The sequence below is a fragment of the Dendrobates tinctorius genome, unplaced genomic scaffold, assembly GCF_039654945.1.
Source record: "Dendrobates tinctorius isolate UK_male_01 unplaced genomic scaffold, ASM3965494v1 ptg000091l, whole genome shotgun sequence".
NCBI lineage: Eukaryota > Metazoa > Chordata > Amphibia > Anura > Dendrobatidae > Dendrobates > Dendrobates tinctorius.
The window spans coordinates 1,005,133-1,028,585 of NW_027361759.1; the positions used below are offsets into that span (position 1 = coordinate 1,005,133).

Sequence of the window (23,453 nt, forward strand, 5' to 3'; positions counted from 1 at the left end):
GAAAATAAAAAAATCGTATTTTTTCCAGAAACATGATCAATTAGTCCCCAATTTTTTCATTTTCCCAAGGGTAACAGGAGAAATTGGACCCCAAAAGTTGTTTTCCAATTTGGCCTGAGTACGCTGACACCCCATATGTGGGAGAAAACTACTGTATGGACACACGTCTGGGCTCGGAAGGGAAGCAGTGACGTTTTGGAATGCAGACTTTGATGGAATGGTCTGCGGGTGTCATGTGCGCTTGGAGAGCCCCTGATGTACCTAAACTATTGAAACTCCCCACATGTGACCCCATTTTGGACACTAGACCCCCCACGGAACTTATCTAGATGTGTGGTGAGCACTTTGAACCCCCAAGTGTTTCACAGAAGTTTATAACACTCGGACGTGAAAATAAAAAAATCATTTTTTTCCACAAAAATGATATTTTTGCCCCCAATTTTTTATTTTCCTAAGGGTAACAGGAGAAATTGGACCCCAAAAATTGTTTTGCAATTTGTCCTGAGTAGGCTGATACCCTACATGTGGGGGTAAAACACTGTTTGGGCGCATGGCAGAGCTTGGAAGGGAAGGAGCACCATTTGACTTTTTCAACTCAGAATTGGCTGGAATTGAGATCAGACGCCATGTTGCATTTGGAGAACCCCTGATGTGCCCAAACAGTGGAAACTCCCAATTATAACTCCAACCCTAACCCCAACACACCCCTAACCCTAATCTGAGCCCTAACCCTAGCCCTAACCCTAGCCCTAACCCTAGCCCTAACCCTAGCCCTAACCCTAGCCCTAACCCTAACCCTAGCCCTAACCCTAGCCCTAACCCTAGCCCTAACCCTAAGGCTGTGTGCACACGCTGCGGATTTTGCTGCGGTTCCGCAGCAGTTTTGGCCGCTGCGGACCAGCAGCAGTTTTTGCTGCGGTGTACAGTACCATGATTCCCTATGGGAATCAAAAACCGCAGTGCAGACGGTGCAGAATTTTCCGCGCGGATTATCTGCGGTTTTCAATCCGCAGAATGATTTAGCGAATCCTGCTTTGAGCAGGGGGTTGGACCAGATGGCCCAGGAGGTCCCTTCCAACTCTACGATTCTATGATTCTATGATTCTATGATTCTCCTGTGGTTTGCCATCTCCTCTATTGAGGAGATGAAAAACCGCAGGACAAAACCGCAGAGCAATCCGCAGGTAAAAAGGTCAAAAGACCTGCGGTTTCACCTGCGGATTTTACAAAATCTGCGCGGGTGAATCCGCACCTAATCCGCAGCGTGTGCACACAGCCTTACCCTAACGGGAAAATGGAGATAAATACTTTTTTTTTAGTTTTATTATTTTTCCCTAACTAAGGGGGTGATAACGGGGGGTTTGACTTACTATTTATGGCGGTTTTTATGTTTGGCGGCTGTCAGACGCTAAAAGACGCTTTTTATTGTAAAATAGTTTTTGCATCACCACATATTGAGAGCTATAATTTTTCCGTATTTTGACCCACTGAGTCATGTGAGGTCTTATTTTTTGCGGGACGAGTTGACGTTTTTATTGGTACCATTTTCGGGCACGTGACATTTTTTGATCGCTTTTTATTCCTATTTTTGGGACGCAGAATGAACAAAAACCAGCGTTTCATGAATTTCTTTTGGGGGGGTGCGTTTACACCGTTCCGCGTGCGGTAAAATTGATAAAGCGGTTTTATTCTTCGGGTCAGTACGGTTACAGCGATACCTCATTTAGGTCGTTTTTTTATGTTTTTGTCGGTTTTATGCAATGAAAACTATTTTATATAAAAAATAATTATTTTTGCATCGCTTTATTCTGTGAGCTATAACTTTTTTATTTTTTCGCTGATGATGCTGTATTGTGGCTCGTTTTTTGCGGGACAAGATGACGTTTTCAGCGGTACTATGGATATTTATATGCGTCTTTTTGATCGCGCGTTATTACACTTTTTGTTTGGCGGTATGATAATAAATCATTATTTTTTGCTTCGTTTTTTATTTTTATTTTTTAAGGGGTTCACTTAAAGGGTTAACTAATGGGACAGTTTTATAGGGCTGGTCATTACGGACGCGGCGATACCTTATATGTGTACTTTTATTGTTTTTTTTTTTTTATTATTTCAAAAAAATGGATTTATTGGGGGAATATTTTTTTTTTTTTCTAATTTATTTGGCGATTTTTTTTAATTTATTTTTACATTTTTTTTTAATTTTTTTTTTACTTTATTACATAGTCCCAGGTGGGACATCACTGTCCTGTGACAGATCGCTGATCTGTCACATCACAGATCACTGTGACAGATCAGCAATCTGTCACAGGCATTGAAGCAGACTTCCTCTTGCCTGCGCTTTGCAGGCACTGAGGAAGCCAGCTTCCTCAGGTCCCCGAAGGCCCCCGTCGCCATCTTGGATTCGGGGGCCTGGAGGATAGGAGCCCTCCCAATGCTTCCCTTTAACTCTTGGTACACCGCGATCATGTTTGATCGCGGTGTGCAAGGGGTTAACGTGTCGGGGGCGGTCCGTGACCGCCCCGACACATAGTGCCGGGTGTCAGCTGTGATAATCAGCTGACACCCGGCCACGATCAGCGGCGCTCACCACGTGGGCGCCGCTGATCGCGGTAGACGTACTATCCCGTCCACGGTCATACGGGCCCGGGTACCGTGGACGGGATAGTACGTCGGATGTCAGGAAGGGGTTAATTGAACCAACAAATGTAATGCTCCAGATTCTCAACTAGCTCAAAGAAAGGTCAGGTTTATAACTTCTCTAAACAACCAAACTGTTTTCAGCTGTGCTAACATACTTGCACAAGAGTTTCCAAGGATATTCCTAACCATCCATTAGCCTTCTTACACAGTTAGCAAACACAAAGTAGCATAAGAACACTGGAGTGATGGTTGTTGGAAATGGGCCTCTATACACCTATGAAGATACTGCATTACAAACCAGACGTTTGCAGCTAGAATAGTCATTTACCACATTAACAATGTATAGAGTGTATTTCTGAGTCATTTAATGTTAGCTTCATTGGAAAAACTGTGCTTTTCTTTCAAAAATAAGGACATTTCTAAGTGACCCTAAACTATTACACGGTAGTGTATGTGGGGAGATTGTATTCCTATTTAGACCGCTCAGATATGCATAAGCACTTTCCATATTTATTAATAGTATTTACCTGACTAGCAACATCCCTAGAGCACTATGTGTTTTTAAAGTACATGGTTTCTGTTTAATGATTAAAATAAAAGTTATGTTTTATTAGGGTCTTTAATAAGGGATCTTTATTTGCCTACGGCAATTTGTATGTATAGTAGATATCGCTATGCTATAACAGTAATACTACAGCGAGATATAAAAAGAACATAGCTGAACTAGAGAAGGTGCAGACAAGAGCAATCAAGGTTATTAAGGGAATGGGTGGACTGCAATACCAAGACAGGTTATTAAACTTGGGGTTATTCAGTTTTGGAAAAATGAAGGCTTAGGGACGATGTTATTACAATGTACAAATACATGAGGGAACAGTGTCATTAGATCTTTCTAATCATCTTTTTATACTTAGACATGCAAAGGGTGGGATAAAGGGGCATCCTCTATGTCTAGAGGAAAGAAGGTTTAATCATAATCACAAACGCAGATTGTTTACTGTAAGAGCAGTGAGACTATGAAACATTCTACCACAGATGTTGAAATGGTTGATTCATTACTAAAATTCAAGAAAGGTCTGGATGCCTTTCTTGATAAATATAATATTACAGGCTATGGGCACTAGATTCTGTGATTGGGCCTTGATTCAGGGAGATAATTTGATTGTCATATTTGGAGTTGGGAATACATTTGTCCTAATATGGAGCTATTAATGTCTGCCCCATAGGGTTTTTGCCTTCCTGTGGATCAACACATAAGGCCATAGGTTGACCTCAATTGGCTGAAGTCAACCTTAAAAACTATGAAACTATTTGTATTCAGCCCCCATGAGTCAATACTTTGTAGGACCACCTTTCACTGCAATTACTGCCGCAAGTCTTTTGGGGTATGTCTCTACCAGCTTTGCACATCTAGAGGCTGACATTTTTGTCCGTTCTTCTTTGGAAACTAGCTCTATCTCAGAAAGATTGGATGTGAACAGCAGTTTTCAAATCTTTCCACAGAATGGGATTTAGGTTTGCACTTTGACTAGGCCATTTGAATACATGAATATGCTTTGATTTAAACCATTCAATTGTAGCTCTGGAAGTATGTTTAGGGTCACTGTCCTACTGGAAGATAAACCTGCATCTCACTCTTAAGTCTTTTGCAGTCTCTAACAGGTTTTCCTCCAGGATTGCCCTGAATTTTGCTCATCGAACTTCCCATTAACACTCATCTGCTTCCCTTTCCCTGCTGAAAAAAGCATCCGCACAGCATGATGCTGCCACCAACATGTTTGATGGTGAGGATGTTGTTTTTAGGGTGATGTGCAGTGCTTGCTTTCAGCAAAGCATAGCATTTTACATTTAGCCCCAAAAGTTCTACTTTGGTCTTATCTGACCAGAGCACCTTCTTCCACATGCTAACTGTGTCCCCTACATGAATTTTTGTAAACTGGACTTCTTATGGCTTGCTTTAAAAAACCTTCTTCTTACCATTCTTCCATAAAGGCCAGATTTGTGGAATGCATGACTAATAGATGTCATGTGGACAGATTCTACCTCCTGAGCTGAGGATCTCTGGAGCTCTTCAAGTGCGATCATTGGCATCTTGGCTGCTTCTCTTATTAGTGCTCTCCTTGCTTTGAATAATAATTTAGATGGACAGCCATGTCTTTATAGGATTACAGTTGTGCCATACTCCCTCCATATTTGGATGATAGATTGAAAATAGATAGATGTTCAGAGCTTGAGCTATTTTTTATAACCTAACCTTGCTTTACTCTTCTCCCAAACTTTATCCCTGATCTGTCTGATGTGTTCCTTGGTTTTCATAATGCTATTTGATCCCTAATGTCCTCAAACAAACCTCTGAGGCATTCACATAATAGCTTATACTGAAAATAAATTACAGACAAGTGGACTCCATTTACTAATCGTGACTTCTGAATGCAATTGGTCACTCAGGATTTTATTTAGGGGCATCAGACTAAGGGGGGCAGAATACAAATGCATGTTACAATTTTTGATTTATATTTTCAAAACAATTATAAAACCATTTATACTTTACTTTTTTACACTTCACAAACACTTGCTACTTTGTGTTAGTGTATCACATAAAATCTCAATAAAAAACATTTAAGATTGTGGGTGTAATGGAAAACAATGTGGAAAAATTCATTGGTTATAACTACTTTTTCAAGGCACTGTAAATCCTGTTCCGGCCAACCTGTATTACTTATTGAGTAACAAATGGGGTGGCAATGAAATGTAAAAAATACAAGCTGAGCCAAGAATATCTAATAAAAAAAATGGATATTTATTACAATAAACTACATATTGTATAGCGTTGGTCTTGATTGTAAACCATTTCCTTTTCTAACTAGTTGAAGCTCTCCATTCCCTTTTGGTTTCCTTTTAACTCACTACCAAAAAAGTGAAGCTTACACTCTTAGGCTAGATTCACATTGCTTTAGTGCCATTCATTTAACGGATGTGCTAACGCTGATGGCCAAAATCTATTTTTTTCTACAATTGTGTTAACACATTCACTAACGCATGGTATCATAGCGTTGGCATGTGTTAGTAATGGAGGTCTATGCACAGCGAACGTGTCAGTTCGCTGTGCGTTAGACCTAACGTACCCAAAAGCGCGCTAGACCGCTTTCGAAGATGCGTCACAAAGTAACGGAACATCACTAACGCATGTTATGATGCGTTATGATAATGGCTGGCAATGGGTGCGTTAATAGCATTAGTGCCGCTTAGTAACGGATCCGTTAAATGGATGCCACCTAACTCGAGATGACCCCAACCTTAACACTTTCATAAGACACCACTGTTTCTCATGCAGCGGCTGACATTAATAGGCAGGTATGTCTATAGATGTGTCAATGGCAGCCTTGTATAGCTTATAGTTACAAATTTCATGAACTTGAAAAACGTTCACAGTGCCAGATCGTAGTTTGACGTAATGTGCATCTGATTCATAGCCTTTGTATGCTGCGCTGATCGTACAAAGATATAGAAGATATAGTCCTCAATTGCAGTGTTTGGGCCATTTTCAGAAGTCATGAAAACTGATAAGGTATCACTGTAGATTGCTGCTTCTATTACTCTGGATGAGTGAAAACACTATCATTGCTTTATCTGTAAAATTACTCCTTTGTGACTAGGCCAAACTTTTCTAATCTGAAATGTGTCACTTTATGTGGCAGCAAATCTGAAATGTTTCAACATATCCCAATGATTTTGAGAGTTTTTCACAACACATTATACTTTGTATTACTTGTACATTTAGATTGATATGATTTGCATTTATTTATAAAAAGATCAGAAATTTGACACATTTAAAAAAATTAGCAATGTTTAATCTTTGAATAGTCCCTTTAATCCATATAGTCATACCACACAACAATGTTAATAAATAGCATTTACCTTATGTCTGCCTTACATCATCACCATTTGTAAAATGTTCTTTTTTTATTAAGAAGATGAAAGGTTTAAAAATGTAGCAAACAATTTTTCATTTCTTCAAGGAAGTTTACAAAATTTATTTCTTAGGGACCGTCTCAGTTTTGAAATGAATTTGGGGGACCCTAATATTGGAAACCCCCCAAAAGTGATGCCGTTTTAAAAACAGCACCCTTCAACATGTTCAAACTGTTATCAGGTAGTTTATTAACCCTTCAGATACTTTTCAGGAATTAATGCAAAGTGGCATAACAGGCATGGACATTTTATTTTTACAACCTAAATGTTGCTAACTTCTGACCAGGCCACTATAGCCGGCAGACTCTACGGCCATTATTTGGCTGTGAATTGCCATGGCAACCATCAGGACCACACACTCATGATCTCAGGGTGCCAATGGGGTTAAAAAGTGAGCCCCCAAACTGTGTTAACCATCCAGATGCTGTAGTCACTATTGACAGCAGCATCTAAGGCAGTGGTTCCCAAACTCCAGTCCTCGCGGACCCCAACAGGTCATGTTTTCAGGATTTCCATGGTGTTACACATGTGAGAGAATTCCTGATGCCTGGATGATACTTCCATCACCTGAGAAATACTAAGGAAATCCTGAAAACATGACCTGTTGGGGTCCGCGAGGACTGGAGTTTGGGAACCACTGATCTAAGGGGTTAAACGGCCACGGTAGGTGCCAACAAAGATTATGGCTGATGAAGCTATAATGTATAGCTGACAGCTGCTGCACTTTTACCCATCAGGGGATGCTATTCTCTTACATGTCACGTCAGTAAAAATCCCAGACAACCTGGATTTTCAAATGTATCATCTTACTCAATCATCAGGCCTCTGGTCCTTACAGGGTTAACTAACAGATGAAATCATTGCATTTGACAATGCACTTTAAATATTTATCCATGATTGTCATTTTTCTTCTTGGTGAATGTGGTAAAATACTATAGATGATAAATGGGTGACATTGGACTAAAGGAAAGTGAGCTTAGCTAATAAAAGATTCATTAACAGGCAGATAATCATTTTAATAATTCACAAGTTTCAAGTCTTGTTTTTGTTTCCCAACAGTTCTTTTGAGATGTTTCCTGGTCATTAAACTATTATTAAAGTAACTTTATTCCTTCTACAAGACTTCGATTTCTATGCGCTTGTATTCACACTGAAATGTGATTTGAAATTAGCAGCAAAGGAAAATTTTCAACATCATCTTGGTATACTGTTTATTTTAGATTACCGTAGGTTATTTTACTTCAGCCTGATGGCAGCACTAGCAATGTTTCTGACCACTAAATTGAATATACTGGAAATATGCCTAAAAATATTAAAAGAAGAATTATATTGGCTTTGGCAATCAAAACCGTCTTTTATTTATTATAGTAAACAAAGTGAAGCTATAAAAAAATCTGCTGAAAGAGTTACTAGCCAAAACAATCAAATATAAACAGGATTTGACAAATCTGATCAGATTTGATGGGCTAACCTGGTGTGTTCAGAGTGAAGTTGAAAGTTGTGTATAGGACCTAAATGGATCTGATATCATGCATGATTGATGTTTCATCAATATGGAAAGGTTCTTGTGCTCAGACTCAAGTCATCCAGATATTTATGGAAACTATTTTGAAATGTCATACGTATAGTAGGGAAATTCCTTTACAGGTTAAAATAAAATCCATTTCCTACTGAAAACTACTGTGATTTTGCACTATGCTATATTAAATTGATTTTTGTATCTAAAAAAGTTATATTGTGTTTAAGATTGTGCATTTATGTTACTATCTATGCAAACAATGTGCTTACTTAGGGCCCCGTCACACATAGCGACTCACCAGTGATCCCGACAACGATATGAACTTGTCAGGATCGCTGGTGTGTCGCTACATGATCGCTGGTGAGCTGCCAAACAGGCAGATCTCAGCAGCGATCAGGACAGCGACATGCGGGTAACAAGCGACACACGTCGCTTAGTTACCCGCAGTGTACGTTAAGAAACCAGCGCACTGGTGCAGGGAGCTGGTAACCAAGGTAAACATCGGGTTTCTAAGCGCCGCGCGGGGCTTAGAAACCTGATGTTTACCTTGTTACCAGCTCCCTGCACCAGCGCACTGGTATCTAACGTACACATCGGGTTTCTAAGCGCCGCGCAGCGCTTAGAAACCTGATGTTTACCTTGGTTACCAGCTCCCTGCACCAGCGCGCTGGTATCTAACATACATATCGGGTTTCTAAGCGCGGCGCTTAGAAACCCAGTGTTTACCTTGGTTACCAGGCTGCTGATCGCTGGTCTCCCGCCTCCCACACGCAGCGATGTGTGCTGGCCAGTGGGAGACCAACGATCAAAAAAATGTCCAGGCCATTCGAGCATGATCAGCGATACCCGGCAGGGGGACCGGTCGCTGATAAGTGTCACACACAGCGATCTCGCTGGTGAGATTGCTGTTGCGTCACAAAACTTGTGACTCAGTAGCGGGATTGCTGTTTGTGACGGGGACTTTACACATGCATGTATTGTACAGTGGGTAGTATTATGACTTTGCTGCACTAATATTGCATACATGTTACTCTGCACATTTTGTATGTATGAGACATGGTGTAAGACAAACTTGCTTTTATCCCTTCATTCCTGAGAAGGGTGAGGTCTTAGAGGATAGATGCCACAATCATCCTCTTATTGCAAACTAGGCCTCTGATTCCTTACGGTTGAAGTTGAACACACCATTCTTAATGAAAGCATGTGGTGGATAAAGAGGAGCCTGGTAAAAGGTTTTCACCACTTAATGAGTTAGGCTCCACCTTACAAGTGGCACACACCAGTTGTATGTAAGGTGCGCAACATCTGGTAATAAAATAGATGGCCAGGTGTTGCCATACCCCTGTCCTGAAGCTTATTAAGAAGTTTATTAAGCATTTAGGTTCATCATAGGACTTAAAACAATGTTGTAGGAAAAAATAAAAAATGTTTATTTTTGCCATAAAAATTTGCTTTAGCCCCAAATTTTTCATTTTCACAAAAGTAACAGGAGAAAATGGACCATACAATTTTTTGTGAAATTTCTCCTGAGTACAGCAATACCCCATAAGTGGTGGAAAATTACTGTTTGGGCTTACAGCAAGGCTTGGAAGGGGAAGGAGCACCATTTGACTTTTAGAGTGCAAAATTGGTTGGAATAGATAATAGACACCATCTTGCATTTGCAGAGCCTCTGATGTGCTCCCAGTTTGTAAACTACACCATTCAAGGAATTTATCTAGAGGTGTGGTGAGCATCTTGAACCCACTGGTGCTTCACAGAATTTTATAATGATGAGCTGTGAAAATGGAAAAGCACATTTTTTTCCACAAAAATGTTGCTTTTCATTTTCACAAGGGTAAAAGGGGAAAATGAACTGTACAATTTGCTTTGCAATTTTTTCCGAGTACACCAGTACCCCATATGTGGTGTAAAACTACTGTTTGAGCACATGGCAGAGCATGGAAGGGAAGGAGCGCCATTTGACTTTTAGAGTGCAAAATTTGCTAGAATAGATAGTGTATGCCATGCCGTATTTGCCGAGCCTATGATGCATCTAAACAGCAGAACCCCCCACAAATGACCCAGTTTTGAAACTACACCCATCAAGCAATTTAACTTGATGTGTGGAGAGAATCTTGAACCCACAGGTGTGTCACAGAATTTTAAAACATTGGACAGTAAAAATGAAAAATTGTGTTTTTCCCACAAAAATGTTCATTTAGATTAAGTAACATCCCGTGTAATAAACTATTATAATACAAATTTCTTGTTTTTGAGAACAGAAAGCATTTTTAACGCACCACTCCAACATTTTGTTATGGCAGCACTGTTCCCTGCAAGTTCCCTGCCATCGGTCTTATATTTACCAGCCTCCGTCTTCATCTGTTCTGTTGGTCTCCAGCAGTTTGTGACCTTCCAGATCGCTCCTATGTTTGCAGTGTGGAAGTCACTACTCAATGTAAGTCTATGAGAGCCAGAACAAGGCTCTCATTGACTTACATTGAGAGTGTGTGACCGTTACGTCTGCCCGTAAGTTGTGGTTACAAGATGGCAGCGCGGAACAGTAGCAGTGCCAGGAAAAGATGAAGACAGTGGCAGGTAAATATAAGTCTAAGGCAAGGGAACTTAGATTAGTAGCACCACTTCAGGGCTGAAATAAAAAAAATGCTGGAGTGCTGCTTTAATAAAAATTGAAATTTAATAAAAATTGTTTCTTTTTACAAGCACTTTGCAATTGTAACCATTAATGAGACTAGAGACTCAAACGAAAGTAATGGTACACCGATGTAGCAGACTTCAAGAAAGCAGGGGGGGGTGGAAGGTAGGCTGTGTGTCCAAGGCTTGTGTTACTGTAACAAGAATGCCTTCAAGCTGGTAGGTACTCGATATCTAATGATTACACTTTTGTCTATTAAGAATAATGTTACAATCACAAAACATGTAAAACACGCCAATATGAGGAGCTACCTTGAGGCTCAACTGCCTCGAATCTTCCCTCTTTCCCTTATGCCCCTTTTCTCTCATACAAGCATCCTCACATAGCCTGTTTTCCATGCTCCCCACTTTTACAGATTTCTTCTGATGACTCCCTTTCTTATGAAGTAATGCCCATTAATTCCGCAACACACTACTTCTTATGCCCCCTTTTCATTATCTATTCTTTATACCTTCTCTAGTAAAATGCCCCTGCAAAATACAGACTGGCTAAAGCATTCCCCTTACTGTGTTGTCTACGGGAGGGCTCACTAGACCTTGTTTTCTCCCCCATAGTTCCCAATGGATTGCAAATTACATATAGAGCAAGCTAGGTTGCTATCCCAAAATTTGTAGTCTTCCTTTCCATGTAAAACATCAATAGTTATTAAAGTGGTTGTCCAGCCATAGGCTGCAAGTCTGCCATCACTCTATATGACCGCACATTACACGCATGCGCACTGTGAAGATTCTCTGATACCTATGCCAAGAGTGGGCAATCATGTGACCACAAGTATGCAATATGCGTAACTTCCAGGCCACATTCCAACTAGTCTGTGTTCGGCCTCACTCAATACTCTTGCATTGAGTGAGGCCACACCGATCTAGTTGGCACGTGACTGCTTGTGTGCAAATCATATTTGCAGTCACGTGCCCGCCGCTTTGGAGAATACTCACAGCGCACAGCACAGTGCGAGCGATGTGAGGTTTCACAAGTCTGCAGACTCGTAGAGGGACTGCAGACTTTTACCCTAAGACCAAAAAACCCCTTTAACTTAATTGTTATTGTCTAATTGACAATGGAGCAGTCATTTTTACAAATTATGGCTTCAAATTATTCATATTTTGAATAAAATATGACTGGAAAATAATTATTTGCATTATTATTGTGACTTTTGACCTTATCTATGCAATCTTGACATTACTTCTAGAAATATGAATAACAAATTATTCACTGGCAATACGAAGTAATTAATTAATTAAATCCTTTCTTGCAAGAGGTGAATTATTTTAATGTGTAAATTCTTAAATGTTTTTAATTTGCCTTCCCATGTTTCTGGTGTTCTGGTGCAGGTGGACCCTCTGAAGGGAAATTAGTCCCAGGAGACCAGATCATTATGATAAATGAGGAGCCAGTCAGCAGTGCCCCAAGGGAGCGAGTGATCGACCTTGTCAGGTAAGTGATATGTTTCCTCTTTTAATTTGCCGTACCCATCAATAGCCTTGAGTGCATTGCCACCAGTAATAAAACATTAATACACAGCAGGAAATATTTTTTCCGTGCAAATGCTTTCGGAATACTGAACAGCTGTGAATTCAAATTGGAATGCAGGAGAGTTAAGGCCTTCAGTAGTGTTGAGCGATACCATCCGATATCGTGAAGTATCAGATCGGATTGGATCGAACCGATACCCAAAAAGTATCGGGTATCGCTGATTCCGATACCGGAAACCCCATTCAAGTCAATGGGACAAAAAAATCGGAATTAAAAAAAACCCTTTCATTACTTGTACATCCAGTTCGGGAGGGGGGAAGAGTGTGGGCGGTGCGTGGGCGGACACTGTGCGTGTCTGTGTGTGCGGGCGGGGTCTGCACGGGCCTCTCGGGGGTCTGTGCGGGCCTGCCGGGGGTCTGTGCGGGTTGCCGGGGGTCTGTACGGGCCTGCCGGGGGTTGTGTGTGTGTGCAGGCATCGTCCGATGGGACTACAAGTCCCATCAGGCTATGCCTGCTACAATGACAGTGATTGACACATTAGCCAATGATGGGACAGTAGTAGTCCCATCATCCGGCTAATGTGTTGAATGTAAAAAAAAATAAACCATACATACTACATATATACTACATTCATACAACATACATACATACCTACAAACATACTTCATATATACTACATTCATACAACATACATACATACTACATACATACTTCATATATACTGCATTCATATATGTAGTATGTATGTATGTTGTATGAATGTAGTATATATGTAGTATGTATGTATGTATGTTGCATGAATGTAGTATATAAGTAGTATGTATGCAGTATGTATGTATGTTGTATGAATGTAGTATATATGTAGTATGTGGTATGTATGTATGTTGTATGAATGTAGTATATATGTAGTTTGTATGTAGTATGTATGTATGTATGTATGTTGTATGAATGTTGTATGTATGTAGTATGTATGTAGTATGTATGTTTTTTTTTGTTTTTTTACATTCAACACATTAGCCGGATGATGGGACTACTACTGTCCCATCATTGGCTAATGTGTCAATCGCTGTCACTGTAGCAGACATAGCCCGATGGGACTTGTAGTCCCATCAGACGATGCCTGCACACACACACAACCCCCGGCAGGCCCGCACAGACCCACGACAGCCCGCACAGACCCCCGGCAGGCCCGTACAGACCCCCAGCAGCCCGCACAGACCCCCGGCAGCCCGCACAGACCTCCGGCAGGCCCGCACAGACCCCCAGCAGCCCGCACAGACCCCCAGCAGGCCTGTACAGACCCCCGGCAGGCCCGCGCAGACCCTCGGCAGCCCGCACAGACCCCCGGCAGGCCCGTACAGACCCCCGGCAGGCCCGCATAGACCCCCGGCAGCCCGCACAGACCCCCGGCAGGCCCGCACAGACCCCCGGCAGCCCGCACAGACCCCCGGCAGGCCCGCACAGACCCCTGGCAGGCCCATACAGACCACGCATAATGATGCGCACAGACCGCGCATCATGATGACATCATTTCAGCAGCCAATCACAGCCACAACACTGGCTCATTGCATTATGGGAACTTCCGATTCCGGTATCCGATATTGTAAAAATATCGGCACTCGGTATCGGAATTCCGATACAACGAATATCGGCCGATACCTGATATTTGCAGTATCGGAATGCTCAGCACTAGCCTTCAGTCATTTATATAACAATTATATAACATTTCTGGAACTGTCAAAAGTTGTAGGTTAAGAAGTTAAAAAAGTTCCTAGCAATACAATTCTTTGTTAGGATAACAGTGATTTTTCCATACTGGTAAGAAAATATACTCCCTACGATTCCCGATATCTGCAATATTTGCCACTTATAAGTTATTATGGGTGACAGATATAGGCCTATAATGATGTGATTACTCAGAAACACATTTGTCAATCTCAGAATTTGTGAAAATGAATCATAATGCTGTGGAATAAAAAAATTCTATCCTCACACAGATGACAAATATTTACAGCAGGTAAATCGAATGTTATTTTTAGGGTTTTTTTAATAATTTTTCAAATGAGCATTTTTCCCATTTCTCTTTCATTTTCTTCACCTTTAAGCAAGAATTGTCACAATTTATACTTTGCCGAAAGTGAAAGTTTTTTGTTTTATTTTGCCATATGTACAGTGGGGAAAAAAGTATTAAGTTCTCCCACTTAAAAAGATGACCTGGGCCAACATACCACCAACAGTGTGTGCCAACCTTGTGAAGACTTACAGAAAACGTTTGACCTCTGTCATTGCCAACAAAGGATATAAAGCAAAATATTGAGATGAACTTTTGTTAATGACCAAATACTTATTTTCCACCATATTTGCAAAATAAATCTTGCAAAATCAGACAAAGTGATTTTCTGGATTTCTTTTCTCATTTTGACTCTCATAGTTGTGGTCTACCTATGATGTCAATTACAGGCCTCTCTCATCTTTTTAAGTCGGAGAACTTGCACAATTGGTGGCTGACTAAATACTTTTTTTCCCCCACTGTATATTAAAGTATATTTTTGCGTAATGATTTCTTTTTTTTTAAAGTTGACATCAACTGATTTTATGAATTATATTACTATGAATTACTATGAATTATTACTATTACTATGAATTTCTACTTGACACCTGTCAACCAACTAACTATTATAGACTACAGGTCAGTTTACCACAATTCTCAAAAATTAAAATATATAGTTAAATTTAGCTAAATAAATAAAAGCTTGTGTACTAAATATGACGTTTTCTGTCATCATTCTAAGGGCTCATTGTTGTGCAAGTCTCTCTCATGGAAACCTGACACAGCCGCCGGCACTGGGAACGGAGCGTGCGGCTGCATAGAAATACATGTAGCTGCACACTCCGGTCTGAGCACCGGTGGCAGTGCCAGGTTTTCATGCGAGAGACTCGCACGACAATCGTGTGATTCTCTCACAAGTGAGTATGAGCCCTTACACTAGGTTCTTTAAAACAAAACTTGTTTTTGTGTTCTTGGTACCAAGTTTAATGAAAAAAAACATAATTATCACTGGTGACAAATAGAAAACAAAATATTCAACAAATTTGAGTATTAAATTAACTCTGCTGCATTTCTGTTTGCAATCCTAGACTTTATATTAGATAAACAACATTTCTTGGTAAATCATCAAAGCATACTGTGGCAGACACTGAGCCAGCAAGGAAAACTGAGATTTCAGCTCCGAAGCCTGTAAACGTTTAATTGCAGAACTGGGTCATTTAAATTTTTTCATAAGAATTTTGCCTGTTTATGATTATATTTGTGATGTGATGTCTACTCTCGATTATTGAAAATCTTAATAAAAACCATTTTAACACATAAGAATTTCAATGGTACATGTACAGCTACGTCCAGAAATATTTGAACAGGAATCAAATCTTGGTAATTTGGCCCCTGCATGCCACTATTTTTTATTTAAAATGAGACAAGTGAGATGCAATTGAAGGGGTTGAACAAAAATATTCTGTGAAAAGTCTAGGTATTGCAACCATTTTTCTACAAAACCTTTTCATTTCAGGGGCTTATTAGTAATTGGGCAAATTAACTTTACCATATATAGAATGATAATTTTGAATACTTTGTAGAGAATTCTTTGACGGCAATGACTGCCTGAAGTCTGGAAGCCATTGACATCACCAAACGCTGTGCTTCATCCTCTGTGATGCTTTACTAGGCCTTTTCTGCAGCTGACTTCAGTTATTGTGTGTTTGTGGGTCTTTCTTGACTTCTTGAGAAATGCATGCCTGAGGGGGGTGAGATCTGGTGATTGACTCGGCCATTGCAGTATATTCCATTTTTTTACCTTAAAAAACTCCTGAGTTGCTTTCATAATATGTTTTGGGATATTGTCCATCTGTACTGTAAAGTGTCGTCCAATCAACCTTGCTGCATATGATTGAATCTGAGCAGAAAGTATAGCCCTGTATACTTCAGAATTTATCCATCTACTTCTGTCTTCAGTCACATCATAGTGACCCGGTGCCATTGGAAGCCATGAATGCCCATGCCAACAAACTGCCTCCACCATGTTTTAAAGAGGATATGGTGTGCTTTGGATCATGAGCCTTTCCAAGCCTTCTCCATACTTTCTTATTCCATTCATTGTGGAACAGGTTGATCTTATTTTCCTCTGTCTATAGAATGCTTTTCCAGAACTAGGCTGGCTTCTTTAGATGTTTTTTGGCAAAGTCTAAACTGGCCATTCTATTTTTAAGGCTGATTAATGGTTTGCACCTTGTGGTGAATCCTCTTTATTTGCTCTCATGATGTCTTCTCTTTATACTAGATATAGATCACCTTCTTCCTGGAGAGTGTTCTTCACTTGGAAAGGGGTTTTTCTTCACTATGGAAAGAATTCTGTGATCATCCACCACTGTTTTCTTCTGTGGACGTCTAGGCCTTTTTGAGTTCCCAAACTCACTTCTAGTGCGGTCTTTTTTTTCCAGAATGTACCAAACTGTTGACTTGGCCACTCATAACATTTCTGCTATTTCTCTGATGTATTTCTTTTTTTTAAGTATAATGATGGTCTGTTTCTCTTCCATTGAGAGCTGTTTTGACCACATGTTGTGGGTTCACAGCAACAGTTTCCAAATGCTAATGACACACCTGGAATCAGCTCTAGATCTTTTACCTGCTTAATTGCTGATGGATTAATGAGGGAATAGCCCATGCAGTCCATTAAAGAGCTTTTGATATAACCGTCCAATTGTTTTTGGTCCCTTTAAGAAGAGGCAGTTACATATTTAAGAGCTATCATTTCTAAACTCTTACTCCAATTAGGATGTGAATAACCTCAAATTTAAGCTGAGAATCTGCAATTTAAGCCCATATTGATTATATAACTGTATTTTGAATATGTTTGGTAAACAGCTAAAAAGTTAAAATTTGTTTCACTGTCCAAATATTTCTACACCTTTCTATAGCTAAAGTGCACATAGTTTTTAAGCACATTCATTATGAAAGTTAACTGAAAACATCAAGGATTCTTGTAAAACCATGGTATCTGTATAGGTCACTTTCATCACTATAAAAAAATGGATTAATGCCTTTAGGTACGTGGACATACAGTATAGTTGTATAGAGCTTTAATATATTATTATATTATAATTGGAGATGTTCAGATCGAAGCATTGAGGATCAATTTCAAGTTGAATTTCCTGAAATTAGGAGGTCCCCACAAAATCAAACACTCTGTGATTTGATTTACAAGCATGGCTATAAAAAAGTCATTTCACACAGCTGAATACTTAGAAATCAGGCTAATGACATCAGGCATGGCATCATGAGCTTCCTAAAAATGCTTATTACAGCCAGTATAAAAGATGGGGGCCAGCAAAGCAGCAGCATTTTAGACTTTTCCAGCTTTCCAATAGAATGTCAGAGCAAACAACTTATTCTACATAGGGATAGAAAAAGTGCTAATCTGATTGTGGTGTACTACTTCAGTGCTGAATCATATAGAAAATGAAAGTGATAGTCTGAGTCTAAAGTCTGAATAATAATGCAAAGATTCAAGTAATAAAGGGAAGTGCTGTAGCTATGTAGTCACAAAGTGTGATTGGTTATGGATTGATCTGTGATATATTCAGTAACAGTACCTTAGTAACAGTCTTTTATTCATTATTCATGCACTGCAAACATTGAGGGCAATATTAAACCCCTTGGTGCTAAGTTTGATAGTAAACCCAAATTGCGATATCAAGGCTTGTTTACCATAGAAAATGTGATTACTGCATTGTGAGAAAGGTAAGAAATGGCCCAGAACTACACAGGAGGGCCTGGTCAATGACCTGAAAAGAGCTCGGACCACTAACATTACAATTAGTAACACACTATGCCGTTATGCATTAAAATCCTGCATGGCACGCAAGGTCTCCCTACTCATGTCAGCACATTTCCATGCCCATTTGAAGCTCGCCAGTGACCTTCTGGATGATCTAGAGGAGGCATGACAGATGGTCATGTGGTCAGATGAGACCAAAATAGAACTTTTTGGTATCATCTCCACTCACCATGTGTGAAGGAAGAAGGATGAGTACAACCCCAAAAACACCGTCCCAAGCGTGAAGCATGGTGGCAGAAACATTATACTTTGGAGGTGCTTTTCTGCAAAGGAGACATGACGACTGCATCGTAGTGAAGGGAGGATGTATGGGCTCATGTATCGCAAGATTTTGCCCAACAACCTTTTGTCTTCAGTAAATGCATTAAAGATGGGTGGTGGCTGGGTCTTCCAGCATGACAATGACCCAAAACACACAACCAGGGCAACTAAGGAGTAGCTCCATAAGCATTTCAAGGTCCTAGAGTGGCCTACCCAGTCTCCAGACCGGAACTCAATAGAAAATATTTGGAGGGAGCTGAAACTCAATGTTACCCAGCAACAGCTCCAAAACCTGAAAAATCTGGAGATCTATATGGAGAAGTGGGACAAAATCCCTGCTGCAATGTGTGCAACCTTGATTAAAAACTACAGGAAATGTCTGACCTCTGCAATTGCAAACAAAGTTTTCTGTACCAAATATTAGGCTTTGTTTTTCTATTACCGTATATACTCGTGTATAAGTCGACCCGTGTATAAGTCGACCCCCCTAATTTTACCTAAAAAAACTGGGAAAAATGTATTGACTCGCGTATAAGTCGAGGGTGCACAGTGAGTGGCCTCAGTTATCTGCATAGTATGTGGCCCCAGTTATGATGCACAGTATGTGGCCCCAGTTATGATGCACAGTGAGTGGCCCCAGTTATCTGCACAGTGAGTGGCCCCAGTTAGCTGCACAGTGAGTGGCCCCAGTTATGATGCACAGTGTGTGGCCCCAGTTATGATGCACAGTGAGTGGCTCCAGTTATGATGCACAGTGAGTGGCCCCAGTTATGATGCACAGTGAGTGGCCCCAGCTTTTCTGCACAGTGAGTGGCCCCAGTTATGATGCACAGTGAGTGGCCCCAGTTATTGCTGCACAGTGAGTGGCCCCAGTTATGATGCACAGTATGTGGCCCCAGTTATGATGCACAGTGAGTGGCCCCAGTTATGATGCACAGTGAGTGGCCCCAGCTTTTCTGCACAGTGAGTGGCCCCAGTTATGATGCACAGTGAGTGGCCCCAGTTATGATGCACAGTGAGTGGCCCCAGTTATGATGCACAGTGAGTGGCCCCAGCTTTTCTGCACAGTGAGTGGCCCCAGTTATGATGCACAGTGAGTGGCCCCAGCTTTTCTGCACAGTGAGTGGCCCCAGTTATGATGCACAGTGAGTGGCCTCAGCTTTTCTGCACAGTGAGTGGCCCCAGTTATTTGCACAGTGAGTGGCCCCAGCTTTTCTGCACAGTGAGTGGCCCCAGTTATGATGCACAGTGAGTGGCCCCAGCTTTTCTGCACAGTGAGTGGCCCCAGTTATTTGCACAGTGAGTGGCCCCAGCTTTTCTGCACAGTGAGTGGCCCCAGTTATTTGCACAGTGAGTGGCCCCATCATGTTGCTGCTGCTGCTGCCTCCCTTACAAAAAAAACAAAAACCTGTATGCTCACCTCAGTCGCTGCCCCCTGCTCATCAGCGTTGCACTCTGCAGTGACTGTGCAGGCAGAGAGCGATAGCGCTCTCTGACCTGAATATCACTGCAGAGGACGCAAGACAGCAGAGCGCAGGGACAGGTGAATATGCCTCCCAACCCCCCCGTTCATACTCACCGGGTCCTGGCGCTTGTCTCTGCAGCTCCTCTGCTTGTTCCATGTTGTCGGCACTGCTCTCTTCCTGGTTCAGCGGTCACGTGGCACCCGCTCATTAAATATGCGCATATTTAATGAGCGGGTACCGTTTGACAGCTGAAGCAGGAAGAGAGCAGCGCCGACAACATGTAACAAGCAGGGGAGCTGCAGAGAAGGGTGAGTATGATCTGACACCCCAGCTCCCCCTCCCCCGCCGATCCCCCCCGGTATATGACTCGTGTATAAGTCGAGAGGGGGACTTTCAGCCCCAAAAAATGGGCTGAAAATCTCGACTTATACACGAGTATATACGGTATATCAAATACTTATTTCATACAATAAAATGCAGATTAATTATGTAAAAATCATACAATCTGATTTTCTGGTTTTCATTTGTAGATTCTGACTCTCACAGTTGAATAGTACCTACGATAAAAATTACAGACCTCTGCATTCTTTCCCACTGTATATATACATACACAGACAATATTTTTAAAGCAAAAGAGAAATCTTCACATTCTAGAAATAATAAAAACTGTCTACCTCACAAAGTGTGTATGTTGTAAAAAGTGTGCGTGTTGCACATTTCCTTCTTGGAATTGTCCAGTATTAGACCTGTAAATGCCACCTAAATAGCGCTGCTGGTACCTCTGGTTACCATCTGTTTTTCACTAGCAGAGAGATTAAGGTCATTTTAACACTTTTAAGACTGTACTTGAACTATAGAGCTTAAAATGAGTTGATTACACACCTAGGAGAAACCAGAATGCTGTACTCATATTTTCTGGTCAAAAGAAGCTTTTTTGTATTGTGATATGTATTGAATTTTTTTCGCTGCTAAACAAATTTTGGGAGAACATTTGGTGAAGCTGGTGAATTCAAATTTTAAATGGTTCGCCCAAAACTAATTATAATATATGAATGCATATGGATATTTTTTTCTATTGGAACCATACAAAATACAACAGAACAAATCATGCAACTTTTCATAAGATGTCATATCACTACAGAAATATGGTGAAGTATATGTGTATATGTGAGGCTTAATGTTTTTTAAGAAGAGTGGGTAAAAATACAAATCATTTATTCATATCCTTTTCAAAATCTATACACATGTTCCATTTATTTCAACATTCATATAGAATATGTTTTATCACAATTGAAGTGAGGTGAAAAAAAGAGCAGCTTTTTATGTTCCATGCAGCTTTCCAATGCAGTTAGGCTAGTTTCACATGTTGTTCACACACATTTATGGAGGCACTCGGCCAGAGTTCCTGGATGTACTGGTGGAGATTAAAGATGATAACATATGTACGTCAGTATTCAGAAAACCAATTGCAACTAATTCGGTATTGCATTATGATAGTTTCCACCCCCAGCCAGTTCCTGCAAGTACGCCGCCTTAATAATACCTTAGAGGGTTTCGATATACAATCCAAGGATTTATACGACAGGCTCAGACAACGAGGGTACCCGAATACCATATTAGACACAGCGCTTGAAAAAGTGAAACAACAATACAGGTTTAAGAACAATAAAGAGGTATCTAGCAGCAGTAAGAAGGTTCAGAATGAGAAAAGGTTCACATTTTGCTTTCGTTACAATTCCATGGAGCCACAGATCCGGGCTGCAATAAGAAGGAACTGGCATATTTTAGAGCAGGACAAAAATTTATGTGACATAACATCCAGAGGGCCCCTTATCTCATGTAAACGTAGTACAAGAATTAGGGATGTTTTGGTGAAAAATCGTATGGTTACAGAACATGACAATTGGTTGAGTAAGGGAATCCCTAGAGGCAATTTTATGTGTGGTCACTGTCAAGTTCCATTGTACTGACCGCACCATACGCATGGGTGCGATCAGTCATACGGTTTCTGATTTTATTACATGCAAGACAGATCATGTGGTGTACGTCATTTTCTGCACGTGTTGGTTTTACTACATAGGTAAAACCATATGCCCCTTATACGTCCGCTTTAGGGAACACTGTCAATCGATTGGAACAGAGAAAGGGGTTCCACGTCTAATCAGTCACTTCATGGACATACATGGAGGTGACTTGTCTGTCCTCTCTTTTGCTGTTATTGAGAAGGTGGTTTTGCCCCCTCAAGGAGGAAATTTACACAGGATTTTGTTAAGACGAGAATCCAAGTGGATCATGGACACTTGTGCCATGGGTCCGACTGGATTTAATGATAGGATAGACATGTCTGTTTTTTTGTGAGGAATAAGCAGATACATAATTGTGTACTCTGTCCTGGGACTGCTTTACTATTTATATTATGATATTAATGCATATATTTAGGTTTACCATTTTATGCAATTATTTGTCATTTCAAATAACTACACGATAGAACTGAACAATATTATCTTGCATTGATTAAGGTGTTTATTCCTGTTATTAGTACATCTTACTGGAATTCTCACAGACATATTTATATCATTGATTTTATGTATGATTTGTGCAGTATATATCTGTATTTTCATTCTTAGAATGATTGGTCAATCCTGCACGCGGTATTTTTTCAGCCGTGCTGATATATCACTGAGGTATTTTGGTTTACATCTAATTGCCTCATTTTACATTACTGAAGCACAGAATGTTTTGTATTAATACATTCGGTGTCTGTACATGTTTCTAAGTATATTTATATACCACACTTACTTTTTTCTGCTTGCATGGACGAGAGATGGTGTTAGCATTTAGATACATATGTCTGCCATATTTGTTTTATATTTATATAGTCCATACTATGCTATATAATTATGTCATAATGTTAAGATGATCGTAACAATTATTTATTTCTCTCTTAGGTCGCTCTCTTTGTCCATATTGATATGTATTTGCATTTATTTGTATTTGTGCTTTCTTGCATCTTTGGTGTATTATCTCTTTGTTTTTAATTCACTCACGTTGATTAAACAGCAGCTGTGGAAGGAGGCGGTATCAGGTGACGTAATTTCTATATGAATCCGTCACTCCCTTCCACTTTATGACCCATTGAAGCGCTTGGATAGCGCAAAACGATCGTTGTCACCTCCCTCTGCACTCCTTTTGTTACTCCCCTGGCCCGACATGTGTAACATGTGCCAATAAATCAAGCAATATCTTCACCAGCTCGTTGATTGCGACCTCATTTCTATTTAGATATATAGGCTAGTTTCACACTAGCGTTCTTGGGCACAGCGCAAGGCCGCTGCTAAGCCCCGGCCCCGGCCTAATTGTTAGCTGTGTGTTAGTAGTTGTTCCTTATTTATATTAGAATTTATAATGGCATTATGGTATGTAACATATTTAGGAAGATTTATGTTTCCATTGATGTAACTTGAAGCTTTTGTGCCCCAACACAACCTCTGTAACAGGTCTATCTGCCATGAGCAATTCTCATTTTA

General features: G+C 40.5%; 1 protein-coding gene across 5 annotated transcripts in view; it reads left to right on the top strand.

Moving 5' to 3' along the window:
- FRMPD4 (FERM and PDZ domain containing 4) overlaps window positions 1–23,453 on the top strand; it is an 808,734-nt gene that overhangs the window by 578,342 nt on the left and 206,939 nt on the right. For all 5 annotated transcript variants that reach the window (XM_073586154.1, XM_073586150.1, XM_073586151.1 and 2 more), the window contains one exon: window positions 12,164–12,266. In XM_073586154.1, coding sequence (XP_073442255.1) covers window positions 12,164–12,266 — 103 coding nt within the window. The remainder of the gene's footprint in view (window positions 1–12,163; window positions 12,267–23,453) is intronic.